This window comes from Zonotrichia leucophrys, chromosome 1A (assembly GCF_028769735.1).
Source record: "Zonotrichia leucophrys gambelii isolate GWCS_2022_RI chromosome 1A, RI_Zleu_2.0, whole genome shotgun sequence".
NCBI classification, from domain to species: Eukaryota; Metazoa; Chordata; class Aves; order Passeriformes; family Passerellidae; genus Zonotrichia; species Zonotrichia leucophrys.
This window is the reverse complement of record NC_088170.1, coordinates 26,310,843-26,325,200: the sequence shown is the minus strand read 5'-3', so window position 1 is coordinate 26,325,200 and position 14,358 is coordinate 26,310,843. Positions and strand designations below refer to the sequence as shown.

At 34.7% G+C, this 14,358-nt stretch overlaps 1 protein-coding gene across 1 annotated transcript in view; it reads right to left on the bottom strand.

Annotated features, from left to right (window-relative positions):
• ZDHHC17 (zinc finger DHHC-type palmitoyltransferase 17) overlaps positions 1–14,358 on the bottom strand; it is a 65,564-nt gene that overhangs the window by 7,420 nt on the left and 43,786 nt on the right. Inside the window, exons 10-13 of the mRNA XM_064701978.1 lie at positions 12,350–12,450; positions 5,800–5,924; positions 3,746–3,808; positions 2,505–2,598 (exon numbers count right to left, since the gene is read on the bottom strand). Coding sequence (XP_064558048.1) covers positions 2,505–2,598; positions 3,746–3,808; positions 5,800–5,924; positions 12,350–12,450 — 383 coding nt within the window. The remainder of the gene's footprint in view (positions 1–2,504; positions 2,599–3,745; positions 3,809–5,799; positions 5,925–12,349; positions 12,451–14,358) is intronic.

Below are 14,358 nucleotides of genomic sequence, written 5' to 3'. Positions count from 1 at the left end.
TTGGTAAAATATGTCCAGTGTTGCAATCTTCCAAGAGCTCCAGGCTGTAAACTAAACCCACAGAGATGATAATGGCCTACAAAAGCTTTGGCTGTCATCATTTACCAGCACAGCATTTACTTCTTTATTATGTCAAATGTTTTCCCTGCTAAAACAAGAGCATCCTCTGGAGGCAGAAAATAATCAAGTGCTTTTAGCAAGTGAGCTGAAAGACTGTATAAATAAGAGATGAGGAAAAACATACATATAACACAAACTAGACTACACATAAGACACTTCCTTGAAAATCAAACAAGTTCCTGAAAACACAAAATCATGTTGTAATATTGCCTTCAATCACCTAAGGGCCTATGAGAAAGTGGTGGGAATGTCCCTAAGGTATCACTTGCATTTGCACTCTAAATTTCAGAACTCTTAAGTTTCATAAAAGACATTCTATAAAGAACACAGAAGTTAAACAGTGGCCTAGAAGCCCATCTGAGAAACATCTGATGGGATGCTTCTTTCAGCAACATCTTTAGTGATATTAAACAAAATTCTGCCTACCAGGAAATCTGTATGTGTGAGGTAAAAACATGTAGCATTTAAAACTATAAATCAAATAGTACAATCTTGACTGCAGTTTAAAAAGAAAAAAAATGTGGAAAAATAAACTGGAGAACCTGTATTTTGAATAAGATTAGGCAAAACACAGTACTGTGCTCTACAGCTGCCTCCTGGACTGGCAGGAATAGAGTCATCCTTCGCAGTTAAAATAAAATTTTAAAAACTGTAGAAAAACATAACGTTATTTTGATGCTCCATTTAGAATATAAATATCATCACTTCCAGAGATTTGTTTGCTGTATTTTAACTAAAATTTTGAGGAAAACAATTTGCCCTAGTTGCCAATTCCTTTATTTTTCAAATAGTCTCCACTTTTTGTCAACCTCTTAAAAATGGTAAAAATATTCTAGGTCTCTTTATGTGCCAAGTTTTATCCCCAAAGGATTTATTTTAAAGTGTCTGTAAATACTCTTACAAGATTTCTCAGTCCTATCTTTAGCAACATTCTTATCCTTTTAACACATTCCACACACATCCAAATTCCACCTTTCCAGAAAGGCATGATTCATGGTTCCCTTTTTGGCAAACATACCACAAATGCTGTTTTAAGCACGGATTCTGTTTTGCAATCCCATGCTTAGAGTGACCACGTACCAATGTGAGACAGAGAAGCCATATAAGGTTGTTCACACCACCATCTCTCCAGTTCACTCCAGCCCCCATACTGTGATTTCGAATGCTTTTTCCCAGCATACTTTCAAGGGCCCTAAGTTTACCTCCAGTTATCCCTCTCTGTACACTACCAGTAAAAGACAGATTCTACTTTTCCATCATCACTGTGACTTAAAAACCATTTCCTCCACCTACCCTAATCCCATCACTCATACACTGAAACTAAGGGCTTTCCTTCCCCATCTGTTTTTTGTTTTTTTTCTGGTTACAGATTAAAATACTGGATCTTTCTGTCCCATTGACACATACTTCTTGGTATCTTGCAAAACCTGAGCCCATGCTCCCCTGCCTGTCTGAATTAAAAATTTCTTAGTTTTTCATTGTAAAACATCTAAAATATAAACCAAAAATATCTCAGATAGTAACATCTGTAGGAAACATAAAACAGAAGGGGGTGATATAAATTGATCAATGAGACTTTAGAGATGCTCTATTACAATTTAAATGCCAAGATTTTAGTCTTGATTTTCAAACCAAACTACTCTGATTATTCATTATTATATCTATTTGAAAGGACTACAATGAAGCATTTATGAAACTGTCAACTGTCAGTGAACCCAGGTCTTAACTCCTCCCCAAGATTAAAGTTACCTCTGCTTGTGTCCTAAAAAATTAAACACGTGAAGCAAGCTGCACTCATTTCCTAGCTGAGAGGTCTTCAGTGCTGCCTGCATAATAATGGTTTTCAAATAAGTTTCTCAAAAAATATGACTGGAAATAGCAGCATTTAGAGACTTTATTTCTGTTTTATATCCATTCATTTAATAATCACTGGGGAGAACAAAAGACAACCTGGATGGTCGAAAAGAGGAGAATACCTCAATAGGAAGTCATTCTGGATCTAACTTGTATAATCATACCAATTTTAAATTCACATACTCTACCAATAAGCTACTGAATATTGGTGAAAATGAAAAATTTCATCTTATGTAATGGATATTAATCAGTTGTGGAACTGGGACATACCTTTTCAGCAGTAAAGCTTTGAATCTTTTCATTACTGAACTTCATGTCAATTAAAATACATATGTAGCAAACTGAATTAGACACAGAACAAATTTGAGGACGGCTATATAATAGACAATACAAATGAGAATAATGCAGAGAATCACAAGTAGAAGAAGAATTGAGCTCAGTACTGAAAAGCTTTTCTTAAGAAGCCAAGTCACTTCCACTGTGAAATGAGAACAGGCAGACCTTGCAGAGCATTTCAGCGAATTGCTCACCTACACAGTTCCCCACCCACGGGCAGTGGTGATCAAACTTCGCTATACATCGATTGCAAACACCGCAGTGTTTGGACCTCACTGGCTTCCGTATCTGCAATGGATAACAAACATTTGTTTAGAAAAGCAAGTTACCCTGATGTATTTTAAATAGGAGAAAACACAAACCCTCCATTTAAATGTAAATTGATTGTGCTATTGTTAATTCCTCAGAGAACTTCAAACTTGAAGGTAATTCTAAAGGCAATCCTAGCCATTTAGCTTAATCTACTCACTTTTTAACACAAACATCCTTAAAACTGCACTGAAATGATTTTCACTTTTTTTTTCTTATACAAAGAGCTATTTTCCTCATACCAAATTCTTCTATCACCTCCAGCTATTAAGCTTTGTATAGCAACCAGCTTCATTTCAGCTTTTAACAACGAAAATAAAGAATGAGCTTGAGTTCCATGATTGTGTATCATTCATAACCAAGCTCCAACATAAACTTTCCAGGTTATTTTCGAAAGACAGAAATACGACTCAACAAGCAGAACTCAATGGAACTTAAAATGCTAAATTAATCCCAGAATTTTTTTCTTGAAAGGTTATGTCTTGAAAGAAGTGTTCTGAAATATATATGTATATACACACACACATCATTTTTAAGGTGCCACATCTGTATATAATTTTCCAGCTTCATATTTGGAGATACAAACAGCATTCATGTTCCACATACATCAGAGCTCTGCAGTGTTAACACTGATATGCTTGAGCATTTTATATCTGCTAGTTAACTTCCAAAGAAAAAATATGTTATATTTGTTTTAGAAAAATTAAGACTTCTTCCCCCTACTCCTGACTTATTGTCAGATAGGGAAACACACTTGATTTTTGAAAAAAATATTTTACTAGAAGCGCAACATAACTTTACTGCGAGTTATGGAGGTAGTGGAATGTCACATGTGATTTTTATAACTTGCTAAGTGTATAAGCAACCAACCTGGTAGATATACTGGATACTTGAATTTTGACAGTGGCAAGTTATTTTCAAAATCATAATATTTTCCTCTCACTGTTGCATTTTTTTTGTGTACATATTATGTATTGAAAACACTGCTTAGATTAAAGAGTACAAATAAATTCTCCCTTTGAAACTGCAATAAGGTCAAACATATGTTCATTACAGGAACACTAATTTTGGCTTAGCATTAAAGAAAAAAAAAATAAACAGAGAAATTGATAGAAAAATATACTACCAAGCAGGTACTGCAGAATATACTGAGGTCCAGACTTCCTGTCTCTGCAAGTTCTACTATTGTCTGCAAGAAAAATAAAATTAGAATTTAGCGTATAAACAAATGGTGACAAGCATTTTCAGATCTGTGGCTGTGAACCCTTTATTTCAGGTACTTTCTACACACAGGAGCAAATTCATTTCAGATCAAACTGATTTTGAATCTACTTTATTAGACCAATATGCATATTTACTTCTAAATTAACTCTAGTTTATACTTATTCCTAGTCACCTACTGTGATTTCAGTGCTGCTGGTGTCACTTTTGGTACCCTGGACAATTTCATTATGAGTCCCTCTGACTTCAGTGGACTACACTACAGACTAACAAAAGGATGCAAAAACAAATGTGCATAGTCTCATGCACATTCAACTCAAAACTGGAGTTCAGTATTTGCTTGTCCACAAGCAAATTCCCAAACCTGAGGAGAACAGAATTGAATAAGACCAGATGAAGAGCTTTTAAATACAAGACTTGTGCAGACTCAGGATCACTTCAGTCAGATCCACATCACTGTGCTTTGTAAACCTTTGTGTGTCTTCTATGCTTTCAAACTACAGGAATATCTTATTTACTCCTTCCCTTGCTTTAAGGGTGATTTGGGTTATTTTGTAACACAGAATGAAGGACATGACATATTAAAACAACAAACATCTGAAATTGTTGCTTACTACACATTTCTAAATATAATAACATGTTCATCTGAAATGAAAAGAATTTTCTTACTTGGTTATTTCAAAGCTAAAGGCTAACTCAGCATTAAATACTTGAAGACAAATTATGAAAATGTTATGAAGTGCTACACTGCATGAAGGTAACACACATGTCCTACAGTGGTTCATACCCCCGGTAACAGAACATTCTACCATGTGGTTAGCTGCAATGTAAGAAATCCAAAACATTCACAGCCATATGCATCTGCCTCAAAAAGTAACATTTTACAATTCCTACCCTGTTCAATGAGGCTTTTGGAACCACACTTGCCTACTTAAGCAAGTAGATTAAATAAACTGCATATTTGTGCAATTTGCTGAATCCAATCCAAAATGTCATAGTTGACTACTCTACTTAATCTAGTCCAGTTGAAGGAGGAGAATGTAGTTGGGAATTTACTTTGGCAACTAGCAATAACAGAAATGGAATTTTCAGAGTAAATCCAAATCTGCATCTTGACTCAGCTATAGCCTATTGCAGAACACAAAAACTATTTCATTGACACCATCCTTTTAATGACTATTATATTTTCATTCCTACATAAGAACATAACTCCAAGTGGTCTGATTTTGATTCACACAGGTCTTTTCACAAATAACCATGAAGGAGAAGCTAAAGTTCCTTTTAGGTGGAATGTTGGCTTCTAGGAAACCTAAACAAAACAAAACAAAACAATACAGTTTTGCTGTTTGTATAATTTTGGCATATTCAATGCTCATTTTGGCTGCTGAGAACAATGCACTTAATTTAAAATAACAATATAAGATGCTAATAATGATACAATGTCTTAGATATGATTAGATTACCCATATTTTGTCTGACATTTATGCCAAAATAAAAGCCCACCCCAAACTGCCTGGGGTTTTGGCTGTTTTAGCTTCAAAATGTTTGTCAGTCTAATACTTTTAGATACAAAGGCAAAGAAAATTAGAGATGCTTAGAAGTCTGGAAAGTTTTCATAAAACTAACTAACACTTTTCCCGCAATGGGCTATTTGTTTCACTATGGCAAAAGTCTGAAACTTCACATTTAATTTTTCACTTAACTGCTTTTCAAACTTTTAATATTGAAAATTCAAGTTACAATTTTATTTTGCTACTCAAAATGACTAATATACAATCTTGCACCAGTTAAGACTTGAAATGCATTCCATATGTTAAAAAATAAATCTGGAAGACTTTTCAACATTTTAAACTTTTTTTATACAACTTACTGAAATGCAATGTACTGAATAGTAAACTAAATACTCTGATCAGCTGGTGGAAGGCTGTTGAAGAACAAGTTCATATCTCTTGGCTTTACCTTTTTCTTTTGTTCTTCCGTGGCTTTGATGATTCCTGGATCAGATTTCCAGGATTTTCCAAAATTGTAGAAAAGTGCAACGCTATTAGCAAGGAACGGAAGATGTATAAAGAAAAAATTGAGATGTGTTTACAGTCAAGGAATCTCAAATGTAAAACCGAATTTCCTCTTCAACATTCTCACTGATAATTCTGAAACAAAATTTAACTAAATTTAAATTTTACTAATGCCCTTGAGTCACTGTCTTCAGAATTAACAAAATTCAGCACTGCTGTAAGAACTAGCTTGGTACTCAGCATTTGCCATTGCTTGGCCTTCAAAACTTACTTTTCAGAATGGTCAGTTTCATAAGGTATTTCTAAAGCATTTATCATTCTAAAGGACGAACAACGATAGTTCAGTTTTTGTAACTGTTTTGCCTTTTAATTAAATTAAATCCCATGAAATTTATCTTCTCAATAACTATTTCCTGTTTTCAGAATAAACATTTTGGAGCTCTATTTATAAACCAGACATTTGACTGCCTATGTCTTCACTAGCTTGACATTCCTATGATATCACAGGACAGGCTGTTTCTGGCCATAGAAGGAATTTTGCTGCAATGTCCACTGTTGCACGGCAATCATGTCCCAACACCCCTTATCTCCAAGAAAGGTAGTGTCTGAAACCTGGTCCTGTAATAAGGCAATACACATATTTTGCATCACTGGAAGTTATTTTTAACATACTAGCATGTCTAATACTTAAAAACAACAGGATTTATTATTCTCTAGAAGTGTTTATAAAATCAGTTACCATAAAGACAGAAAATAGCCATTTGTTTTAAAATACATTTCCTGCATTCAATGTCTTGTCATGTAACATGCTAGTCTTACAGCACTTGACATTTCTTCAGAGAATTAAAACATTTTTAGCAGTGATGTTGAAAAAGCAAATACTTCAGATGTTTCTATTCCACAAAAGGAAAATTATTTATTCTCATAAACCTACAAAAGACCTGACAAAACTGAATGAAGACACCTGCTGTCACTGCCACTTGCAACTGCCAAAAGATGCCCTACTTGACAAATCTGTGGCGCAGAAGCCTCTACAGCATTATCCAAACAAAAGGGACACTTAGTACTCAGGCAGAAAACAGTACACACCCAAATTACACTGCATTTTAAGGAACTTAGATACATTCAGATCTAATAAACAGCTTGCAATGCAAAAGAACCCAGAAATGCAAACAAATAAAGTAGGCCTCTTTTTGACTTCCGTAATGCTAAGGAAGTCTCATTGTTCATGTGAAGTGTATCACAAATCATTTTTGTCTTCCTCCGGTTGGGGCAAGGAATTGGCTGTGAATTTCTAATAAAAAATACTGGCAAATTAAATTAAAATTTTAATAAAGTATCATATATAGTAGAATGTTAGTATCAGCTTACTAAAGGCTATTAATCTTTCCAGTAACAAGATGTTTCCTGCAAATTTATAATGGGGGGAAAAACATCAGCTATACTATAACCTAAACATTCACAGTTCTATTTTATACATTTGAGATTAAAAGTTCTGATGTCAAAATTTACACAATCCAACTTCCTATTTTTTTCTAAAGCTACCTGCTGCCAGGAATAAGCTGGTGCAACTGAACTGCTTAGCTAGAGAGAGGTTACATTTTTTTTAGAATACTAAAATAATTGCTGGGTTTTTAATAACAGTGAAAACTGATTTTCCATTAAATGTACCTTAATCAGACAACCATTACAAACAATGAAGGTACAACTGGAACCAATTTTATGACCCATTTCTAAATATCTTACATCATGTCTAGACTTTTAAAGAAGATGTGAGAAAAGACTAAGAGGGTTTTTATAACCTTAATGCTTTGCAATTGTTTTTCTGCTAACTTAAATTTGGATAACCTGTAACAAAGCTGCAGAGTCCATAGTCTCAATGGACTTCTCCCCCATTTTACTCCCTCAAATACAGAGAGAACATAAGAGATACCCCCCAGAACCTGTTTTCCCTGTCTTTTTATCAGGTGGTGTCAGATGAGAACAATGCTGACAATGCAAATTGTGGCAGATAAGGGATTTCTCTGCTGCAGCTGGGAAACTACATGATAATTTAGAAGTTTTCTTCAGGGTATTTCCAGCATGTGATGTAGGTAAACAACTTCAGGTGTAGGATTCATCTCACCCACTTTAAATCACTCACTAGGCCTTCACAGACATCAGGAAGGAAAAAAGCCATGTCCAATCTATCTTCAGCATCAAGATATTTAAATAATATAAGAGAAGCAGAGCCTTACAAGTGGCCATTTTTTGTCACTGGCTATGAAGAGTGTTTAAACTTCAGTACAGATGCCCACACTAGAGGTATCTAAAATCATACTGAACTTCCTTCTGAAGTCTACTTTGAAAGAGATCTTAGCAACTTGCATCATAGACATCTCTCAAAACTCTTCACATGTAAAAAATTCTTGTAGGTTTGCAATAGCTTCAGAGTAGAGTAGGGAATTGGTTCTCTAGGGAGAGTGTCTCATTTTGTGTTAACACCCTCATTTACAGCTACACAAGGAAAAGGCACATTACTGTATTATTAAAGGCTGCAAAATGCATAATGTACCAGGCATTCACAACTCCTGCCTTAGCACCAATTTGCTCCTCTTTTATGCAGTTTCCCCAGTTTTCATTGAGAGACAAAGCAGAAACACCCACAAAACACTTCCTACTTTTAGTCCTGATCAATATTCTTTAATTATTGGAACAAGTACAAGATGCTGAAAATCATTGCAGGAATTGGAATGAAAAGGATCATCTCATTAAAAAGAAAATTTAAGCAAAACAAGCACCCCCAATCCCCTAAGTCAGGTAAACATGGGTTAAGTTAATTTTTCATTGTGAACTGTAGTCTATTTAAAAGGCCCCAAATACATGCAGCTTCCTGCTATCAGGTATCATACAAGTCTGAGATCAAGCCAAAATGTACATTATAGACCCAGATATGCCCTTTTACTAACCAAAAATCCTTTTCTCCTGCACAGAAAAATCTGCAGCCAGTGTAAGGTGTCAGAGATCAAATATATGCTAATAAACCTGCCAATTCACAGAATCATAGCATCACAGAATGGGTCAGAATGGGTCTCTTCTGGGCTGGAGAACCACAGTGGGTCATCTGGTCCAACCTTCCTGCTCAAGCAAGGTCACACCAGAGCACACAGCACAGGATTGTGTCCAGACTCTTCTGGAACACTGAGGAGAGACTCCAGAACCTCTCTGGGCAATCTGTTCCTTTGCATGCTCACCTTCATGGTAAAGAAGCTCCTTTTCATATTCAGGTGGAACTTCCTGTGCATCAGTTTCTGCCCATTGCCTCTTGTCCTACTGCTTAGCACAATTAGGAAAAGCCTGGAAACATCCTCTGACACTCTCTCTTTAGATTCTTATAGACATTGATGACTAATGTCTCTCAGACATATCTTTTTGAGTCTCAACAGGTCCAACTCCCTCAGCCCTTCCTTATTAGAAAGATGCTCCAAATCCCCAATTCATAACAGCTGTACATCTGGATCTAAGAGGCCAGACAGGTAACAGCAGCTAGCTACATGAGAAGCCTCATTTCACTAGACATTTATTAGACAAAATCAGTTTGTAATTAACTGAAGCTCTGCAAAATCCTTTTAACTCCATTTCTATCTGACATAAAAGAATCCCTTAGCTTACAAATTATTTCAGTCAGCCTATCTCCTCCAACACTGGATTTTTTTAAAAACCTTTTTCTTTAACTTTAGAAAAAGCATTTAGACATGGGAACAGAAGCTCTGGACAGCTGGGCCCAGAGTTTGGATTTTTGGAGTCTTTAGTTCCTGTAGAAAAATAGCTGCTGACTTGTTTTTTTCTGCATGAAGACTTTTTGCTCTTTTCCCGAAACTAATTTTGGTAATAAATTTTTTTTAAATGCTTAACTGTACCAATTAGCTTGTTACAGTTTTTTAAATCCTATACAATTGTATCAGCTTTGTGAAAGAATGAAAATCATAAAGAATTCTCTAACACCCATTTTTAAAATAATCACTAATTAATAATGTGTGCAATGTTTGTTTCCTTTAACCTAGACCCCAGCAATTGGTGAAGTATATGTGAAATAAGATAATCAATACAGTGTTAGTCAATGATAAATTATTTTGAAAAACACAAATTGCCCTATATAATCTCAAAATCTCAGCACTGCAGAAAGGATGCGACAGCCATAAAAGCTTGCTTACTTAAAACTGCACACTCCCATTTGCACCAAATGCAAACAGAAGAGAAAAAAATACTGTGAATAGTTTGGGTTACAGTAAACTCTGACATTTTAGAAAAACAGAGAAGTGTAAGAACCTTTTGACATAATGAGCGGTATTTGTTCAGCTGCAACTGGAAAAACTGCATGAACAACTGAGGTATAATCTTGGCAGGGCATTTACAGGACACAAGAGAATGTTATACCTATAAATACTAATGAAAAAGAAAAAAAAGTGAAATTCTAGTCTCACATTATTAAAAGTGTTATTTTCAATAAGTTTTTTTCTTTTACAAATAAAACTAAATTAAAACAGCAACTTAGTGTGTAGGATTTTTGAGGGCATTTTTGCTCCTACTCTGCAAACTCTAGAAAACTAGAATACACTAATGGGGCAAGACATAAGTATCCTTTGTTACAAACAAAATATAGTTACAAGGATGCAGCAAAACAGTGGCAGGGAGGCACAGGACCATAAGGTGATATATAGACTCAAAAATACACAGATTATATTCCTCATTCCCTGCAAGAATAGGATTTCTACTTTATCAAATACACCAAACTCAGGAGCTGCTGAGAAAAATCCAATAGAATTGAAACATTTACAAAACATTCAGTACATTTTCAATACTGGTTTTTTGAAAGACACATGATTAAACCTTAGAATTTAGAGATCTATTTTTCATGTGACCACACTAAAATTCAAGAAAATGCACTGCTAATCCTTGCTTTTCTTTATGATACATTGCATCACCTGACCTTTTCTGTCATATTAGGATTAAACACACAAGAATTGATGATCTTTAAATACTTGAACATTAAAGTTGCACTTGCAGCAATTAAGATTTTTATGTTATTTATAATGTAAAGTTCTAGTAAGGCAAGTCCTGATAGTTGTTTAAGGTTATAATTTCTCTTCCTCAAGCAAAAAACAGTCAGAATTTGTGAAAACTACTAGGACAGGTTTTATCACTTGTACAGAACAAAGTGTAAAGTAGTACTCTAGTCTGCTGTAAGCAATCATATAAAGCTGTAAAAATACAGGAATTCTTTATCCAAACACAATGCTATGCCTCATGTTATAAAAATAGAGGAGGCGTGCAATTTCTTTTTTGCAATAAAGTTACAGGGCTACTTTCCAGAAGAAGAATGAATTTGGAATCTTATTACAAAGACTTCCAATTAAAAATCACCAATTAAAGAAAGATGGCCTCAAGCACTTGGTCTCTAAAACTGCTTGTCAGAGAATTGTGTCAGCTCTAATGAAAGTAATTAGTAACTGAAGGTCTTAGACCACAACTTCTCTATACTGTTGGTGGTGGTGAGACACCAGCTTGGGACAGAAGTAGGACAGTATTTTACTGACATTCTGAAGTCAGTTTTTATTAGGGTAATCGCCTACAGTTCTAGTGAACAATTAAGATTATTCTCTGCAAAAAAAAATGTGACAAATTTCAAGCTATTTAATCAGAACAAATTACAGAAATAAAAATCTAAGCAAGCTGATAGATATATGAATGAAATATGAGCTTCAGGATAAAAATCCCACAATTACATCTTCAAGAACTATGTTAAACATCAAATCTCTACTTTGTTTTCTTGGCTACTGAAATTACAGAACCCAAGAAAGTTGTTTAAAAGTTTGAATCTATTTAATTGCCATGGAAAACTAACATTCCCCACTGAACTCTGACTCAGTTTCTACCTCCATGAGTAAGGGAAATTCATATCTAGACAGACAATCAAAACCACAAAAATAAGGCAGTATGCTGAATCTCTATAATCTAGTATTGTTAATACACATATTTTCAACATAACTATAAATATAGTTATCAAATGCATCTAAAGTTTGCACAAAATGGAATTTCCAAAATCTTTCAGAAGCTGTAACTGTGAAACCAATTCCACTAGACTTGATAGAACCAGCCTGCTGTTTTCAGAATAGTGTCTAAAAAATGCAGTCAATTACATTGTGACCCCTCACAGCCAGAGAATATTTTACAAAGTTGCTAACATTTCCTCCACATAGAAAATTGGTAAAGGAAATTCTGCCAAGTACTGTAAGCAAGTTTTGAGGAAAATCTTTTACTTACCAAAGAACAGCAAGAGCATGCACATTTCTAAAGCAATAAATTAATTAACATTAATATAGAAAGCGATGTTTAGTGGTAATTCCCTTTTTATAATTATTATTAGTTTACTTAGTGTTATATATAGGATATAGCTGTGTAATTCCTCATACTATGAACATGAATAAAATACTACTGTACACTAAAAAGGATATCATTCCAAAACCAGAAGAACCACGTCACATACATCCAGAATTTTGTTGCCAAATATATTCCAAGAGGCAGTGCACTGTGCATGGAGTGATCGAAGAATGACCTGTAATGTAGGAACAATGTCACATGGTAAGTTTTGATTCATAAAATGTAAATCCTGAACTACTGCTTCAGGGAAACATCTCCTATTAAAATATGGGATTTTGCACAATATGCCATACATACATTTTCCTCACTTATCTGTTCAAGGTTCATGAGAAATTCCTTTTTTCAACCTGCCAAGATAGGCAGAATGAGTAAATACTGATGCTAAAACCACACAGTGCAAGCAGTCAGGAACCTGTGAGATTTTAGCAACACGGACAGCGTTGCAAACTGCAGTAAGTTTTGAGATTCCAGTGTAAAGACATTTTGAAAACTCATACAATGAAAACTGCACATGAAAATCATGTCCTTAAGAAAACAAGCTTAAGAGACTTTGGTGTTATCAGCCTATATACTTGAAATATTTCAGATAATTCAATATTTTGCTTCTGCTACAGTTGCCAATATAAAGTTGAAAAAAAAACCCAGACTAATTAATTTCCCATATATCACTATATTTGCCAAATTCTAAGATAAAATGCTGCTAGATTAATTTAAAAAAAAATTAGGCAATCAGAACAACTTTCACTTTCTTACACTTTTGCATTTTAAAGACTTGTCTGAATAAAGTTGCACACAGTGAGATAAACTAGGTGAATAACTAGGCTACTCCATATTCAAGAAGAAATTGCTACAAAACCTATGGAAAACAACACTCTAAACAACTAACCTCCCTGAAATAAAATTTCTGCATTATCTGCCTAAACATCTGCTATTGATCCATTTTGCTTTTTGTGCTGGTGATTCCCTCAGGGCTGCCACAGACAAATGTGTGCAGGGAGTAGTTTCCATTTCACTTCTTTACTCCCTTACAGTACACCTCTCATTTCTCTAGTGGAAGTTCCTTAGGTCTTAGGAGAAAACCCTGTAAGCAAAATGAGCTAATTTCATGAATAATAGGTGAATATAGATTTGGCCACACAGTAGTTACTCTGCACTACTCTTTCTTTCAGTGACTTCTGTGCATTTTTGTGTGTGTGAAAGTAGGGAGGAAAGTACAGCTAAGCAGATTACCTAAAATTCTACAGGGGAAGAAAACACTATTACAATAACAGCACAAGTTTAATTCAAACCTGGGCTTTGTGTAAAACATTTTAAAAATTATTTATACTAAATATTAAACAACAGATAAGAGAAAATAAAAATGCTAATCTTGACCTCATGTCAGTTAGGCCAAAAATAAAAAACTTGACAAAACACAGATCTTGAGAGATTGGAAGAAATCTTGTCCTTCCTTCTGTAGGAGGCACACCTGAGAATTTGACAAATGAGAAATATGTTTTTTTGTGGGAGGAGGCCAGCAAATTGCAAAGCCTCAGAGGTGACAAAAAGACCAAACAGATCATCTCCAAGATCCTGCAAATGCTGGATAACCTTCCACTTCCCTCCCAGTCTACTAAGTTCACTAAAACCTTCTGAACTTGGTTTAAGGAGCAGATATATTTTCCTCTTGATACAGAAAGAAATGAGAAGCAAATGGTTCTAAACAAACATGAAATCCAACCCCAGAAAAGCAGAAAGCTGCTAAGTATGGGGATACAACAAGTACTCCTATGTTGGCAGCACATGATAACGAAAAGCAAAGTAGATGATGAGGCAGTCTACAGCTCTTGAAAATCCACTGGAGTATACTACACGTGTGTGTGTGTGTGTGTATTTGTAGGTACATTTACAGACATTTGAAGTAATCATAAATACAACTAAAAGTATTTATGATCAGGTAACACGATGCACAAAAAACACTATAAGAAAGCAGCCTCTTTCTTTAGTCACTTATTTCCACAACAACAAAAGCTTCAAAATCTGATTCTAACTTAATTTCTCTCTATAAAGATCTTTAGATGCTTTTGTGTATTTAAATTATTGA